At 41.0% G+C, this 18,065-nt stretch overlaps 1 protein-coding gene across 1 annotated transcript; it reads right to left on the reverse strand.

Moving 5' to 3' along the window:
* Positions 1–4,101: 4,101 nt before the first annotated feature.
* Positions 4,102–10,736, reverse strand: LOC147459341 (GDSL esterase/lipase At1g71250-like). The gene is made up of 5 exons (XM_086510635.1): positions 10,258–10,736; positions 7,724–7,851; positions 6,304–6,543; positions 5,758–6,010; positions 4,102–4,508 (listed from the first exon to the last, which is right to left on the reverse strand). The coding sequence occupies exons 1-5, from the start codon at positions 10,580–10,582 to the stop codon at positions 4,309–4,311; spliced, it is 1,146 nt and encodes a 381-aa protein (XP_086366761.1). The 5' UTR covers positions 10,583–10,736; the 3' UTR covers positions 4,102–4,308.
* Between the last annotated feature and the right edge of the window lie 7,329 nt (positions 10,737–18,065).

Below are 18,065 nucleotides of genomic sequence, written 5' to 3' on the forward strand. Positions count from 1 at the left end.
TTATAAAAATATCATTATGAGTCACCCGACCAGAGAGGTGGTCAAGTATTGAGAGCGTCACACATAATACGATACTTGGTGATGATTGTTGAAGAACCATCACACCTCTTGCAAGCAATTCGGTTGAGCAGTGGCATCTCTATAGGCGGTAAGTGTGAAAAAAAATATTTTACTAATTATTTTGAGTTATTGATTTGTTTATGTGGTTTTGCTTATTGTAGAGTCAGGGTGTTCAAACGTATGTACATGTGGACGAGGACGAGGCCGAGGACTTGAACAGATAAATAATTGTTTGTAGTCCTCTTTTATAAGTGCAAATACGGCACAAAAAACTCTATGATCATATATATATAACATTAAATTTTGATCTTATTTGTAATTGTTTTAAATTACTGCTCTTTTGTACTTTAAATTATCAAGGTAAGGTATAACTTGGAAATTCAAAGTCCATTATTTATTTCTTTCATGTACACTTTTCAAAATGCAATTGATGTTTTATATGTTTTATGCAGGTCAAAAGTAAAGGTGCTCATTTGGGCCACCCAAATTTAGGTGGCCCAAATGAGCACCTTTATTTTCCAGAAGCCGTGTAGCAATAATATCGAGGGTAATAGGTGTGGCAATAGGCGTAGTAATACTCGCAGATATAGCATTACCGTATTTTTTGTTGGCAAACCATTACCGTACCTATTACCGCAAACACAAAGATTTCTCTCTCCATTTCCATTTGTTGATCTATAGCAATAGGGGCAGTTCTAGCTTTTTCCTCTTATAGTGTATCAAATCATGGGACGTCTATACATGGAGGAGCAGAAGGCCGTTTGTTCAAAATTACCCAGTAATTGCCAAGCCTCCACACAACCACAAACCGATAGAGTCATATATAGTGAAGAGCTGCCAAGTTCAGTCTGATTACAAAGACACTGGAGAAACGAAAATTTGACTACTAAAAGAGCAACCAAGACTTACACGAGGACATGGAATGGCTAGGAAGGGAGGAGTGTTCGGTTGATGTAGCTAATGGGCACCCTCCTAGCCGACCACACCTTGATGAAGCCCAAATTTTGATATAATCTATCCTATTTTTTTCAAAAAGCCTTGTGAAAGAGTCCATGTAAAATATTGAGTCGAATTCTGTGCGCATTGAGTTGTATTATTTTTTCATGAGCCCAAAGCCATGTGAGCCGATCATTGGTCATTTGCAAAGTGCTAGATATAAATCCCAAAATAAAAATGTAACGTTATCTTAAGTTCTGAAGAGCTTTTGTACGTATGACTACTTCTTGGCTACAACTGCTTCTTGGCCACAGTTTTGATGTGGTTTGCGACTATATGTCAGTGAATCTTATCTATAGACCTGAATGTTGAAATCAATATTTTTTGACATTTTGACCATCGGAGAGTGTTATTAAATCTTAAAGCGACCTATATGGACTGTTCTGTTGCAGTTTTTTTTTACCTGGACCATGATGGATCGGGATTTTTGTACCTTGTTGAATGGCAACCGTACTTTGTAGATATGTCCCGGTAGACCTAATATAGATTCCCCTGATGTTTTGTGACGATCCGAGTTCATTTAGTTAACAAAATGGTATGATGATCTAGAGCAATGAGATTAGACATAAGGAGATTTCTAGATCAGAGAGTGATGGTTTGCTTGTTGTGTTCATATGGTTGCTTGCTAACATCACCCCTTGAGTTTGACACCCTCAAAGAGTCTCCATGCCCCATCCGAGTCACTTCCCTAAGTATTAACATTATGTTAGTGCAAGATAACTATGCTACAAATGTCCATCATGACAACCGCTAAAACAGAGGGTTTAGAAAATGAGTTTTAAAGAGAAAAAATCACTTTTCAGCTATGAGACAGGTATGGGGGGGTTTGAAAAAGAGAAAATGATGTTTTGAACATTTCAAAACAAAATTCAATTCTTGGACTTTTAAAGAGAAAAAATCACTTTTCAGCTATGCAACAAGTATGGGGGGGTTTGGAAAAGAGAAAATGATGTTTTAAACATTTCAAAACAAAATTCAATTATTGGACTTTTAGCTACACATTTTGTAATTTTAGAGAACAAAAAATGCATTTTTAACCATAAAATAAGTTTGAAGGGACTTTAAAGAGAGAAAGTTTAAGATTTGAACATTTTTGAAATTTTGAGATTTTCTAAAAACCAAGCTTTAAAAAAAAGGGAAAGTTGGAGGTTTCAAGTGGAAGGGCATAGAGTGTGTTCATGAATCACCACCCTCTTCTTATTAATTGTTCTCTAATTAACCTTAATCCCAAAGGGACCTAAAGAGTTCATATTTAAAGAGTTCATAATTTTTTTCTAATGGATATTATGTTGTGCACCATAAGCACATTAGACAATTTTATGATTGCAAGAGTTACACATGTTGTCCAAAATCTTTGCAAATTAGACCATTAAGGCTTTGTTAGAATGCCTTACATGTCCAAAGTATCAACATGAGCTTAGTTTCTTCTCTAATGCCTTATTTTCTTTACAGGATGTAGCAAGTGACGAAAGAAAATGTTTGGATTGATTGTAGGATATGGCCACATGTGCAAGGCAAGGAGTATATATGTGATGGGCTTTCACTTGATCCAATCATTGATGCTTGCATCTTGAAGGTGATTGTTAAGGGGTGATTACATGTAAGAAAATTGTTGGATGTGTGTGTGTGTGTGTGTGTTATTTTACAAATTAAAATTATACATTTTATGAACAAGAAAGCTTTACCTCAATATGATTTTCTTGTAGCCATCTATGTGTATTGAGGACTAGACACGGTGTATACCACATAGAGTGGAAAAGAATTAATGAAAGTTGGTGGTGGATATTGTATTTAAGATAAAATGTTCCATAAAATGTGTTTTTGAGGACTAGGCACTTTATAGTGGCTACAAATGGTCAACTTACCATTATAGCTTTTCTATGACACCACCAACATACCTTCTCTATCACTATGACATCGTCTTCAACTTTTCTCTAAATTTACAAATATTGTATATTTGATATGATTTGAATAATATTCCATTTCCAACGCTTAAATAAAAAAATTCTTTTCACTTTTAGGAATATTTAACTTTGTAGAAGATGGAGATTTTGGAACAATTGCTTCTCAAATCACGTGATGACTTCCATTTTGAACTAATAATTAACGAACTCATCACCGTTTACTACTTAAGAGTTTATAAGAGTCCAAAAGTTAATTGATTTAAGATCAAAATCTAAGATTTTAATAACTTTGCTAGGTAATTAAGATATTAACTTGGGGAGCTTACTAGACTCCGAGGCTACAAGTATTTTACATGATATGCTTGGAAACGGTTTGAAAAGGAAATAACTCTTTATATTCAAGAAAGATTTGGTAGAGATAGAAATTAGGAGCTATGTCCACTTTCACGAATGGAAGAGAAGTAAAGGGAGATATACATAGAAGTAAATAGCAAATCCAAAAAGTTCTCTCTCTCTCTCTCACACACACACATTCATGCCGTTGTCCAGAGGATGAGTCTCAAACTTGCTAAGGAAAAATGGCTTGATTGACCTCAAGTTAGACTAGTTGGCATGTTAGGCTACCAACCTTCTATGTGGTTGAAAGTTGTGTAACCTATGTGGGCTAAGGAGCTCAAGGATGGGTTCCATTCGGAGATGTCAAGCCATCGCAGAGGGATGCGACGGTGGGCTGGAGCTTCAAGAAGACCTCGAGATGGCCTCAATAGCCAAATGAAGCTTCCCCTTCTCTCTCTTTATTTGTTGCAGTGACTTCAAATGCTGCCCTTATCTCCACAACTTTCTTTATCTCCACAATTTTCAAGCATCGGTGTCCCTCGGCTCATCTTCAACCTTGGTCATATATCATATCTCTCTCTCTCTCTCTCTCTCTCTCTCTCTCTCTCTCTCTCGTTTTGGCCCTCTCTGTCCTCTTACCTCCCTCTAGACTCTAGCTTGCATGCATAGCCTCTATTTACGAGAGCGAGAGAGAAAGACATTATTTGGTTCTAGTATTGGTGCTCAAACCCTTGTTTCAGTAGTATGAAGTAATTTGTATAGGAAGGAGAGGAAGAATCAATGTAAATTCCAAATTTAAGATTGCTTGAACAGAAATGACTTTTTTTTTAGCATTTGAATAAAATACATAGCATGCATGCATGAGTGTAGGTAAGGAGTTGAGATTCCAACTCTTTTACATGAAAAGGGTCATTTATTTGCTGATTTTTTCAATGTTTTAATGAGTCTTTGTGGAAGAATTGGGTACTTGAATTTGTGAAAAAAAAAAAAAAGGGGGGGGCAGGTGAAGTTATCAAAGGCTCTTAAGCAATTGGTCCTTTAGACTATCGAACAAGAAGTGTGCAAATTTCTTGTTTGCAGCTTCTGCTGGATGGAAGCAATCCCAGAAGACATAGCTGTCTCGATCTGGGCACGGCTTTAAGATCGGTAAACATAGAACATTGCCATTAAACTTGCCCGCTCCACAACAAGCTTTGTCCCCATACTTGAAGCCTGAAATCGCCCAAGAAAGTATAAGTTAAAGGCATAAGGTTTTATGTACTAAGCTAGCCTAGTAAGAGTATTCTACAACATCCAATTGAGAAACACACCCGCACCTGTAGTAATCTCATAGGTAATTGTAAAAGCAAATAGGAAAACTTACCAAAATACCCCTGTAATTTGTGGAAATTCCTAAAATACCCCTCAAATTTCAAAAATTTCCAAATTACCCCCAATATTTTGTCATAAATTCTCCAAATGGCCTTCAAATTTTTCAAAATTCCCCTCGTTGTTGTGAGATTAAATTTCTCCAAAGATTAAAAATTTTGTAGCTTTTCATTAAATTTAGACACAATTGCTTTTTCTTTTGGGTGACAAATTACATGATAAGCACGCAAAAACACATCTCAATTGTCAAAAACGATTAGGGGTCACGATTTTTATAAAAGAAAGTAAGAGGAGAATCGAGGAGATGTTGTCTTCAAAAATAAAGGGTTAAAGCAGTGACGACAGTCATGTACTGTGAGGAGTCGAATAGAAGGTGTGAAGTGGCCTCTGTGTGTATGTGTGTGTGTGTGCACCCACATGACAAGTGGAGTTAGGGAGTCTCGACTCTCATGCAAAGTGAAGGCCACGCTAAGGCAGGCCTCTCTCTCTCTCTCTCTCTCTCTCTCTCTCTCTCTCTCTCTCTCTCTCTCTCTCTCTCTCTCTCGTTTGTGGCATCGCAAGCCTGCAAGTTACCGATTCACAGATCCATCTTTACTTCATGGGAAGGAAAGATGTTGGCATGAGTCATCACACACGAGGCAAGGACTATTCGGCGATGTTGGCTTTTGTGTGTGTGTGTGTGTGTGTGTGTGTGTGTGTGTGTGTGTGTGTGTTGGGGGGGGGGGGGGGGGGGGGGGGGGGGGGGGGGGGGGGGGGTAGAGCTATGAGTTTTCACAGAGGCTGCGATTGTTGGAGCAAAACCTTGGAGGATGAAGGAACAAATGATTTTTTTTAAACTAGAGCTAGTAGAGATAAGAAAATCTTGAACAATCCAACCAAAATAGATAAAAGCGTTTTTTAGGAATTTTTTAGATTTGAGGGGTATTTTGGGAATTTCCACAAATTAGAGGGGTATTTTGGTCATTTTCCTAAGAACATATAATAGATATAGACCATACTTATGGAGGACAAGTGCTTTGTGTGCATGTGTGTGTGTGTGTAGAGAGAGAGAGAGAGAGAGAGAGAGAGAGAGAGAGAGAGAAAGAGAGCATACCATATTTTTGGGGGTTGTTTCGATAGTTAAAAAAGGAATCAAACGTCTCCCCATAGAAAAAGTTGCTTCCCGGTAGTTGTCCATTCAATTGAGGAATCAATGATTTTAACCCGGCATTGAACTCACGTGCAAGGTTATTAACATACTCAGAGCACTCTCCATTTTTACTACGTCTTGCAAGTACTGCTGGAATGCATCCAATGGGACCAATCGACGTCACTACTATATTCCGTGCTCCCATCTTGCGTAGCTCCTAAAGATTTGGAAGTAACAAAAAATGCATGAATTATGGAGTCCTTCCCCATCACACAAATATATACACACACACACACACATTCATTCATTCATGTAGTGATAATGAAATTATCTTTGGATGACATCAAATTGCAATTATATTAGACCATCACACTAATGCCAATAGACGTGTAAGCATTTCAATGGCAGAAAGTGTTAAATTGGAGTCCCCCACCCCATGTACATACATGGACACATATTTTCACGTGATAAATAAAAAATGCTTGGAGAGAAGAGTTGGTTAAAATGTACCGTGAGTTGTTGAGCATGCTTGTTAAGGAGGATCTGATGGAATTGTGTTGTATTGTACTGAAGTGATGTAGGGGAACCTTTTAACAGATAATTGTTGACATAATCATTGGCACCAACAGTAAGAGAGAAGAGGGACTTTTTCAAAAGCTCTTGCGTCCCACTTTCACCTAGTTGTTGATTTAGATCCTTGATGGTGTTTGAAAACCATACGAGCTGTGTGTCTATGTCCACTCTACCAATCTGCAAACATAAACAACAAAACAAGAGGATTGGGAAGATCCAAATCTTAGTTAGGGAAGAGGTTTGGTATTGCAAAGTGATGTTTCTAATCTTCAACCATGTGGGAAAGCCACATGCATTGACCTTTGTGGAGAAGATAGGGGACCACCAAAAAAGGTATGTAACATATCCATTGTCCAACCCCTAGCATTTTAGCATTTAGGTCCACATTCTTGAGGAAAAAGGTGTGGACATTATATGGGATGCCCTATGAGGCACACTCTTTTGTACGTTTAGTGACCGATAGATACTCTACCATGCCTTTGGATAGCTTATGCAACAACTAGATGAGGTTTAAAGAAGTATCAAACTAGAGCTCTATCCTTGTAGTCATCTGCATGCTTTCTTAATGAGTGACGTGAAGATACAAAAGGGTGAAGGTCTTAGCCTTAGTTGTTCCAGAAGTAGTAACTACGCGCTTCCGATTACTAGTCAAAGCACATCTAGAAGCGAAATTGTGCCATGGTGCTCTATTTAGATTGAACTAGCATAGTTTCGAGTGCTTTTCACTTCTTGAAGATTTGCATGCATGCATGTGTGTATGCACCTTAAATACTTCATGGTATATACCTATATGTGCACCTTAAATACTTCTCGGTATACCCGAGGGATACACTAGTAGTACTAAGAAGACGTCACTTGCGTGCACCAAAACTGTCATTTTACCCCCTATATACGGGATCCTCCTTTGTAAAATACAAGTAACATCCTTGAATGTTGACTATCATGAGAACATGAATCCTATAAAGATGGGTAGAAAAGAGACAAATTCATGACAAGTAGTAGCAACTAAGATAGGGCCTTGGGACCAACAAGGTCATGCAAAAGTTAGTCTAGGGTGTTTCGTGTCTTAGAAATCTATGATTCCAATGAAAAGGAAAAAGAAATAATCTCGAAATATATTTACCAAGAGAGCATTTGCTAATTGTATCAACTATAGTCACCACATGGACGTTGATGTATAAAGATATAGCAAGTCAATCTTTGATCCTTAATTTTTGGTGTTTTGGAACCTATTAATTTCTCGCCTTGCTCTTTTTTAGGGCAATGTTTTTTTCATGCCATTAAAATTTTGTTTTCACTAAAAAAGTTTTCAAGCATTAAAGCTCCATAGAACTCAAAGAGTGGCGATGGTACTTACAAAGTCATAGCCTGTACTCCTAATAATGCCAGCTGCCGCTGAAGCATAGTTTACGCCTTGTAGAATTGTTGTACCTCTTGTTGTGGGTGCAAGATATGGCGGTGGGAAAGGTAACGACACTATATCGCCTATCAAGCCATTCATAAAAGATTTGTGTTTGTAAGACATCTATATGTATTTTATAACGGCAGAGAAAGTACACTTTACACGTGTCAATTTCTGCAAGTTGAAAGCTAAATGCCAAAAATGAGAGAAACTCATGAACACGAAATAAAGAGAGGGAACGAAAGAGAGAGAGAGAGAGAGCCAGCCGTACTCTTTACAGATTAAATAGGACCGGACATAGATATTTTTGTTTGATAATTGCACAAACATAGGCTTTGCAATGTGAAGTTTCCGTGCATTTGAATGGGAAAGCTTTTTGAGAAGTGACAAAAAATGGTTACGAAAAGCAAAAAGAAAAAACGACAAAGACAATCATCACTTTTGAAACCAATACTAATTGGACCCACTTTTTTTTAATCTAAAAGCATTGAAACCAATGATTTTATAAAAAAAACTAAGCTTTGCGTAATCCCACCTCCCTACATTTTAATTGGAAGGTAGAGAGATTTAATGTACAAAACTTTCAAATATGACTAAGTCAATTTACCAATGAAATATTTAAGCTTTAAATGCGACTTCCTTTTCAATTTATTGTTTTAGAGTGCAAATTATGAGATAAATTGTGATAAATTGACAACTCCCTTTTTTGCTTTTTTCGATCGAATCTATGCAGATGCACTCCTCATCCCAACCTTTCCCAAAGGAAAAATCAAACAAGAACAATATTCTCAGGCTACTTTTCTCTTTCACACGATGTGGGTTGAAACATCAAAATAGCCGGTTGACGGGCTAGGGAATGGTCACTTACTACCCATTCCTCATAATACATGCGACCCTTGGTGATCGATGCATTGGGGAGCTGGTATTATGAGAGAATGGACACTAAGTGTCCAATCCATTCCCGACAATCAAGGGTCACTAAGAGGTAGGCCAAGCTGATCGCATATGCTGACGACGATTGTAGAGTTGAAACACTCATTCTGGACTGATGTTGTGCTTGCGCCTCAATGCATGTTGGGTACAATCTGCAACAAGGTATAATTTTAGAGGACATGCACCAATGCAGAGAAGATTACGCTTGTTGATTTGGCACGATCCAATTGCTAGAGAGTGTGATTACGGGTATTGATGGGGTATACAATCATCGACAATGATTGAGAGGAGGTTGATGTATTAATTACGACTATTGACAGGGCTTGCAATCATTCGCAATGATTGGAAAAAATTCCATGCGCTGACTTAGTAAGCAACCGACAACTTTCTGTGGACTGAGTTGGCACAATAATAGGACACGTTCGCACGCTGGAGTAGCACCCCCGCCGGCTAAACTATGCTCCTCCTCAAGCTCTGAGCGTTGTCTGCTCACTGGATGGCATTCGCACAGTGAATGACGCAGTCCACGTGGAGGCCCTAAACTGCTTGTAGCCAATGCGAACTTCAAAAAATAATGCAATTAAGTGAATGCACCTGGCTGTGCGCGTTTACCAATGCAAGGTCCCCCACACTTTATTCGCCATCGCTAGCTAACGAGGCCATGTAATTCCAACTCTGTCGTTTTCGACAGAGTGGAGCAAGAGCAATCCTCGTTCAACACAGCCTAGAAACTTCGCTCCGTGCAAATGCATCAAAACGTCGCAGGGCTAGAGTTAGGGCGAGGGTAGCACCTCGACGTGCGAATCTACTCTTACTGAATGCATGGGAACGACGTTCTTTGTGCTGACTTGGCAGCAATTGCATGCAAGGATTTTGCGAGATAAGTGCATTGCCACCCGACCAACGACCTTGACGAAAGGGGAAGAAGGAGAAAATCCGCTTGAAAAATTTAAAATTTAAGAAAATATAGTAGCCTGTTCGTTTGAAAAATTTCCTCTTTGAATCTACGTTAAAGGGAATTCTGTATGTTTATGAAATTGATTTTTCCCGAACACTGTTGTTCTACCATTTCTTATGGGTGGCGATTGAAATTTTGTAGAGCGTTTGTTGCGCTATCCCTGAGTTGTTGTGTATCCCTACAAGGCATACAAAAGTGTATGCCTTGCTATTTTTCGACATTTTTAACATTCCAAAAAATGCAACACAGTATATATATATACATACAAACAATTCCAAGCGACGCCGTATGCATCCGACAAGACTTGAACTAAGGAGCTGTTGTGTCTGTGTGTGTGTGTGTGTGTGTGTGTGTGAGAGAGAGAGAGAGAGAGAGAGAGAGAGAGAGAGAGTGTGTGTGTGTGTGTGAGAGAGAGAGAGAGAGAAGAAGAAGAAGACAAATTTTAACGTCGTGAAAAACTATCCCAAGAAACCTCACAAATCTATCCGACGAGAGTTGAACTCAAGACTTGTTAAGCAAGAGGGAAATGGCATAACCAATCTACCACACTTGAGAGAGAGAGAGAGAGAGAGAGAACGAGAGGGGGCGGGGCGCTTACAAAGAACATCAGTGACGGTCTTGCCATTAGTGAAGCGGCCGGTTGGGCCTCCCGGGAAGTCGATGCCAAAGGGCAGGTTGTTGGCCTTGGCGACGGTGGTGATGTAGTTGTTGTTGCCCGCATCCACCAGCGAGTCCCCGAATATAAAGTAGGCCGGGAAGGGCTTGAACTCACCACATTCTGCGGTACAGCAGCAGCTTATAATCAACAGCGCTACCACCACTTTCGCTCCTACTGCTACCTGCACCTGCACGTCCGCCATTTGCTGAGATACTTGCTCACTAGCCCTTCTACCTCGCGTGTATTGCGCGACGCCACTCTGCATGCTCTACTCCTATTGCCGCCTTCAACCTGCCAAAGCTGCACATAATCACCTTCATCTTATGTACACACATTTCTCTGTGGGCGCCTCTCGTCCCTATCGCCTGCAAGAACCTTTAACTAACTAACTAACTAACTCTCTCTCTCTCTCTCTCTCTCTCTCTCTCGTATATACGCAGTGTGCACCTTCCTCTCCCAAACCCCCATGAAAGTCTGCGCTTTCGCTTAGCAGTTCCTTAGTCGACATCCCACGAGATTATTCGTATGAATCCTCTCATGTGCTCTGTGACCACTTTCACGTACATGATTGGCTTGCTCTAATTTACGTGTGAAAGTACAGAAATTGACACTCCCGCTAATTCTTTAAGAGTTGTCGTAGCTACCCTCTGCCTCTCTTCTCTTACCTTGCATTCACGTCCTCAGCTACCCGTAACGGGTCTCGTGAGCATGTTCACTAACTTTTGTGAAATGTGCCATGGCTTAGCTAGCTCTCTCACAAGTGGCCATGTGGTGCTAAGGTGACCCCTCACGACCAAGTGCCACAATGTATTTTAAGAAGGGGGCGGGGGGATCACGGATCAATAGACAGGAACTCCACGTGCTGTCATCGAGATGACCTGCGCCCAATGTTCGGGAAAAATCATTTTTCCAACCATACAAAATTCCATTCCTTTGAATTTGCCAAGAGGAAATTTTAGAAAATTAGGTTATTTTGTCAAAAATTTTACACTATTTTTCTCTCTTTTGGGGTGGACTATCTCCTTTTCTCCTCGCTCTCAACCGGCATTTTTTAAATTGAAAACGACACGATATTAAGCTGAGACACATTTTTCCCGAACACTGCATGCACCGTAGATGGCTTGTTAAAATTAAACCCAGCCAGGGGCCCCATCCGGGTTTAGTTCTAGGCCAGTCCAGGTTTATCATTTATATCATTGCGTAAAATGGGAGTTCTTTCACATGTACACGGGCGGGCGATGTGGATAGCCCATGCTTCAAAATGCATTGGGGTATGATGTCGTGGGTTCTAATCCCAGCTCCTCAACGGCGCCCCCATTTTTTGGGTGGGCTTGCCCACCTCGAGATGCCCGCCAGTGCCCCTTCGCCGTCGATCCCCTTACCCGTCCCCGCGTGCCCCCCTGTGTCACTTAGTGTCGTGGAAGGTAACCCCCACACGGAGGAGCATACTTGTAAAAGAAGGGTTAACGTGATTGATTTGACATGAGTACTCTCTCTCTCTCTCTCTCTCTCTCTCTCTCTCTCTCTCTCTCTCTCTCTCACACACACACACACACACACACACACATATCAAGACGGAGGTCAAAATTTGAAGCTTTTGCTTGTAATTACATTAAAACTTGTGAAAATTTTCCGGTTTCCTTCAAGGCAAGCTCAAAATCTGACCGGTATTTTAGGATTTCAAATTGTTAAAATATAATGGACCTGGGTTTCTTCTAACATTGGTGAAAACCATATTTGAGAAGGAATTTTTTTTAAAAGATTAAACTTTTTAACCAAAAATCTTCAAATTTGACCCGACCTCGAGTCCTTGCAAAATCTTTGAGGATCCATCGTTTGATTCGAGCAGGTATTACTGGATAAGGCGAATCTACCTTTTCCTAAGCCCCACTCTGAGGTGCACTTTGTGGACATTGTCGTGCCGCTTTGCGGGCACGTGATGAAAGACGGGAATCTAAATGCAATTTCAATGTTTGCCAAACTTGAGATTTATGCATGGGTCTGATATGACAATAGGACAATTGAAATGTATTCAAAATGTGGGTTTGGTGCCTAGAAAGGAAGATTGGTGCTTACAGACCGATTCGTAGTGATGTTGTTAGAAAGTGGTTCTACAAGCTAAATTTGTAGTGTTCGGCATACTCTCCAGGACTGTCTTCACGCCTAATCAGTTGGAGCTTTGATATGAAAGCTATATCAGTTTGAAGTTTGAGTCGATTGCAAATTCGTACCAGATTGGTCAACTGTGCTGATGAAGGGTCGAAGTTGATATGAATGCATGGACCTGAAGTGCTTACTTTGTGGAGCACGTCGGTCTTTTTCAGATCAGCAATCGAAATTTTGGTTGTCAAGGTGTTGCCAGTTTAAGTTTCCCTCGGGGGCCAGCTCTGTATCAATTTAGTCGCCTCGGTCAATGCGCCATTTGGGAGTTTTTGAGCTTCAGCCAGGTTCTGGAATATTGTGCACTTAATAGATCAGTGAGTGTTTGAGGAGCATCTCGTCTAGGATTTCATCTCATGCAGTGTTTGGTTATCAATGATGGAGCTTGATAGCAATTTTTTGGTGGGTATATATGCTAAGTTGAAATTTATGTGGATTTAATGCACTTCAGAGAGCACATTGAATGCTTGACCAGCTTCCTCTTCAAAATGTCATCTCTTGAATTGCACTGATTGTAGGATTTCCCCACAAAGGCGAGGCTAGAAGCTCTGGTGTGTTTTAAGCAGATGTGAAGTGAGGGCCTCTCTCTCAAGATGCAAGCATGCATCTTGAAGGCATGTGGCTTTACGCAAGAAACTGAATCGGCGACAAAACTCGCGATGGAATTGTCGTTTTGGGGTTGCTAGACATCGTGTCTGCACTACCTTGCTTGATGTGCATGCCAAATGTGGTGGCTTTATGAATCAAAAGGCCAAAGGCCGTCCAAGCCTTAAGGCCTCCCAAGGGAAGGGGGGGGGTCAATGGCCGCCCAAGGGAAAGGGGGTCAATGACCGCCCAAAGGGAAAATAGGATGGGAAAGGAAACAAAAAAAGGGAAAAGAGGGGAAGCCATGGTGGGCGGTAGCGAGCAGGGCACAGCGGATGGGGAGAGAAGCTCGCGGAGAATGCTACATGGCTTAGACGCTGACGACCATGAAACGAGAAATCATCAGGGCTTCATGGCGCCCCTGCTCGACATCAGCGGCATGGGATTTGGTGCAACTCGCCAAGCCAACTTGCCACGTCATCACTCTGCTTCCCATGCCTACCATCGTTGCTTAGGAAGGGAAGAAGGCTATTTTAAGAGAGTTTTATAGATAGCAAGGAAAAAAAAAGACAGCCGTGGAGGAGGGAAAATGGCGAAGAGAATCATCAATGAGAAGGGGGTGGAGTCAAGAGGGGAGGACACGAACGAAAGGGGAGTTGAAGAGGAGCATGCCCGTGGTGCAAAGGGGAAGAAGGTGTGGGGAGGACTCTCTCCCTCTATCAATCACTTGGCCTCGAAAAACGAGACTCTCTCTCTCTCTCTCTCTCTCTCTCTTCTCTCTCTCTCTCTCTCTCTCTCTCTCTCTCTCTCTCTCTCTCTCTCTCTCTCTCTCTCTCTCTCTTGTTACCATATACATGTGGTAGTGATGTGTGTGAACACAGTAGGACCGCCGGGGCATTTTTTCCCTCTTTAGGAGGTTTTTTCCCCCGAGCATTGTATATACACCCATCACTCTAGGGCTATCTATCTTTTCCATTGCACACTAAGTAGCACAATCTCTATTGTGTGCCTTGAGCTTCCTTCGTCTTCTCCAAGCTGTATGCATTTCTCTGCAACCCTAATTCCAACAATTGGTATCAGAGCAGGTAACGTCCTCCCAGGCTTACTCGTCAGCTGCTCCAGCACACGCCTGCTTACTTTCTCCGATTACAGTGAGGTTTGGCGAGCGTTCGTCACAGGTCTACTCAGATTTCTGATTCGGACTCATTTCGACCTCCGTTTCCACTACAGGCAGGTCTGCATAGGCAATTTCGTCATTTTGTGCAGAATTTTTGTCAGTGTCGTTTTCTGTATAATAGGTGCCTTACAGTCTTCTACGGTTTGTGCGATATAGCACGTGTTGTTCCCGCTCCGTTTCTCCTATTTTTCATGCAGTTTTCACATCAGGTGCAGCATTTACCATGGCTAACAACAACAAAGATGTCTTCAAGATGTTTGCTATTGAGGACAGGCTGGATGGGGACAATTACCCTATGTGGGCTTATATGATGCAACACGTTCTTGTGTCAAAGGGCGTCTGGAATATTGTGCAGGGCATTGATGTACGTTCTGGTTCTGATGATGTAGGCGATGTTGAGGATGTTGCAGGTCTTGCTGCAAGAATTGCTTCTATTAGAGTTGTTTTGCCTACGGCAGAACAATCTTGTTGGGATGTAAAGGATGCGCAGGCTCAGATTGCGTTGTCTGTGAAGCGCACCATTGTTCCTCATATCCGTTCAAAAAATCTGCAAAACAGACTTGGGATATTCTAGAAGGTCTTTATGCAAGCGGCAATGAGGCTAAAATTGCTTTGCTGCGTAACGAGCTGGAGTCGAAGATTATGCATGAGGAAGATGTTATGGACACTTTCCTTGCTATTGTCAAGGATATCAATGAGCAACTTATTTCTACACGTGAAGTCATTTCAGAGAGTTCCCTTGTGCAGACTGTTCTTGATGCCTTACCAGATTCTTACCAGACTTTTGCTAGTACTCGGAGACTTATGACCCAAGGAAATCCAGAAGTTGTCAACTTTGATATATTATGCACATTGTTGTTGCAAGAGTCACTTTCCAGAAAAAACAGGACTAGACAGCGTGCAGTTGAACAGGCTTTTATTGCTTCTCAAAGAAAGGGTTCTACTGCAAGTGGCAAAACTTATGTTCCCAATGCTTCTGCTGGCAACACTTCGTCTGGCAATTCTGGTGATAAGGGCAAAAAGAAGATGCGTTGCCATTATTGTAAAGCTAATGATCACTTGATCAAGCAGTGTCCTAAGTTGAATGCAAAAGAGTCTAAGAAGAAAGAGGGTGCTTCAACTGCAACTCCTGGTTCCACTACAAATGTAGCCATTGTTGAGTCTTCTGTGAAAGGAGACTGTGTTGCTGATGTTGATGCAGAATGGGCTTTTAGTGTAGAGTGCACTTACAATCCTGTTGTCCATGATGCATGCTTGTCAGTTGCTGCAGATTCACATGTGTGGTATTTCAACAGTGGTGCTACAAAGCACATTACCTCACATCGTGAATTGTTCACCTCTCTCAAGTCTGTCCCTCATGGGAATTTAGTCACTTGTGCCAACAATGCCTCTTATCCCATTCAGGGAGTTGGAAAGATTGTGCTTACTGCTGCAAATGGCAGTTCCTTCACACTTGTTGATGCACTTTATGTACCTCGGATCAAGAAGAATCTCTTGTCTATATCCGCACTTGCTAGACTTGGACTTGTAGTCAAATTTCTGGATGACAGATGTACAGTTCATGATCTCAGTTTTAGGGATGAAATTGTTGCATCTGGCCTTTTGTGTCGTGGGCTGTATAAGCTCACTTTGTATGACAAGTGTGGACAAAATTTTGCAAATGTTGTTGCAGATTCAAGGGCTATTTTAGATGCAAAACTTTGGCATGCACGTTTTGGTCATCTGAATTTTGCCAGTTTGCTGCGTTTTGCAAAAATCTGATATGGTTGCTTCTTTGCCGCCTCTTGAAGCACCTCTCAAACATGTTTGTGAAGGCTGTATTTTGGGTAAGATGCAGCATTATTTCCAAAGGATGGTTCAGTTCGGGCCACATGTAGGTTGCAGCTTGTGCATAGTGATGTTTGTGGGCCCATGCAAACTCCATCCTTGGGCAATTAACTTTACTTTGTGACTTTCATTGATGATTACTCCAAGCATGCATGGGTATTTTCGCTTAAAGCGAAGTCCGAAGTTTTTATGTGCTTCAAACAATTTTTGGCTATGGCTGAAAATGTCTCAAAATGTACTATGGGCACCCTCCATTCCGATCCAGGGGAAGAGTATATGTCTCATGAATTCAATGCATTTCTGGCTAGTTGTGGGATAAAACACCAATGTACAGTGCCTTATACACCTCAGCAAAATGGTGTTGCTGAGAGGAAAACCCGGTCACTTACGGAAATGGCACGGTGTATGGTCAAAAGTTAAGCTTTGCCGTATTCTTTATGGCTTGAGGACATCATGTGTGCCACTTATGTACTAAACAAGTGTCCTACGAAATCTTTGCAATCTATTACTCCATATGAAGCATGGCATGATAGAAAGCCTTCTATTGAGCACATGCGTGTTTTTGTCTGTTTGGCATGTGCTTTGGTGCCACAAACGCAACACAAAAAATTGGATGATAAGGCTGTCAAATGTATTTTTGTTGGTTATAGTGCTGAAAGCAAAGGTTACAGGTTGTATGATCTGCAAACAAAACGTATTCTTGTTTCACGGGATGTAGTATTTGTGGAAGATTATGTTCAGCCCTTGATGTCATGTACTAGAGACAGTAATGTAAGCTCACAGGACATTTATGACACTTTGTTGCCTCTTTTCAGTGGTGGAAATACGAATGTAAGTTCCAATGAGGCAAATGTACAGCCTATGGGGGTTTCTGAAAATGTTACAGATTTGCCTATTACTGATGCAGATGTACATGATGTACTTGATGAGGAAAGGGCTGAAAATGAGCAAGCTAGAGGTATGCCAAAATGGCTAATGTACACTTTGCGTGACAATAAATTGGATGCATCTTTGTCTAGTCGTACTCGTTCACGCTCTCGCCATGCATCTTATGCATCAGATTGTTATGCTTTGGCTGTGTCTAGCTTACATGATGTTGAGGAGCCTTTGTCTTTTGATGAAGCACAGAATTCAGAAAATTGGATGGCTGCCATGCAATCAGAATATGATGCACTTATAGAAAATGACACATGGACTTTATGTGATTTGCCTCCTAGCAAAAAGGCCATTGGAACAAAGTGGGTTTACAAGTTGAAACGCAAGCCGGATGGTGAGATCGATCTCCATAAGGCTCGACTTGTTGCAAAGGGTTATGCACAGCGAAAAGGCATAGATTATGAAGAGACCTTTGCTCCCACTTGTCGTATGACTACTGTACATTTTCTATGTGCATTGGTAGCTCATTTTGGTTGGGATGTACATCAATCAGACATTGTTATTGCTTTCTTGAATGGTGACATATTTGAGGAAGTTTATGTAACGCAGCCTCGCGGTTTTGTCATAAAAGGATAAGAGGACAAAGTGTGCAGATGTAAGAAGGCTTTGTATGGGTTGAAGAAATCTCCTCGTGCTTGGTATGAGAAAGCTGACACTCATTTGGTCAAACGAGGCTTTCGTAACAGTCTAGTAGAAAGCACATTGTATGTAAAGCGTGAGGGTGATGTACTTCTTATTGTGGTTCTTTATGTCAATGATTTGCTGATCACTGGACCAAATGAGAGACATATTGCTAAATTTAAGGCTGATTTGAATGCTACTTTCAAGATGAAAGATTTGGGGCTATTGCATCATTACTTGGGTATACAGTTTAAGCAGTGTGATGGTGGTATTGCCTTGTGTCAGAAAAGTTACATAGAGACATTGTTATGTAAGTTTGGACTTGAGGATTGCAAACCTATTGCCACTCCCATGGAAAGAGGTTTGAAGTTGAGTCTACATGATGCTGGCAATCCTGATGATGTCACTCTTTATCAAACTGTTGTTGGCTATCTCATTTATG

This window comes from Adiantum capillus-veneris, chromosome 4 (assembly GCF_014529385.1).
Source record: "Adiantum capillus-veneris isolate H3 chromosome 4, ASM1452938v2, whole genome shotgun sequence".
NCBI lineage: Eukaryota > Viridiplantae > Streptophyta > Polypodiopsida > Polypodiales > Pteridaceae > Adiantum > Adiantum capillus-veneris.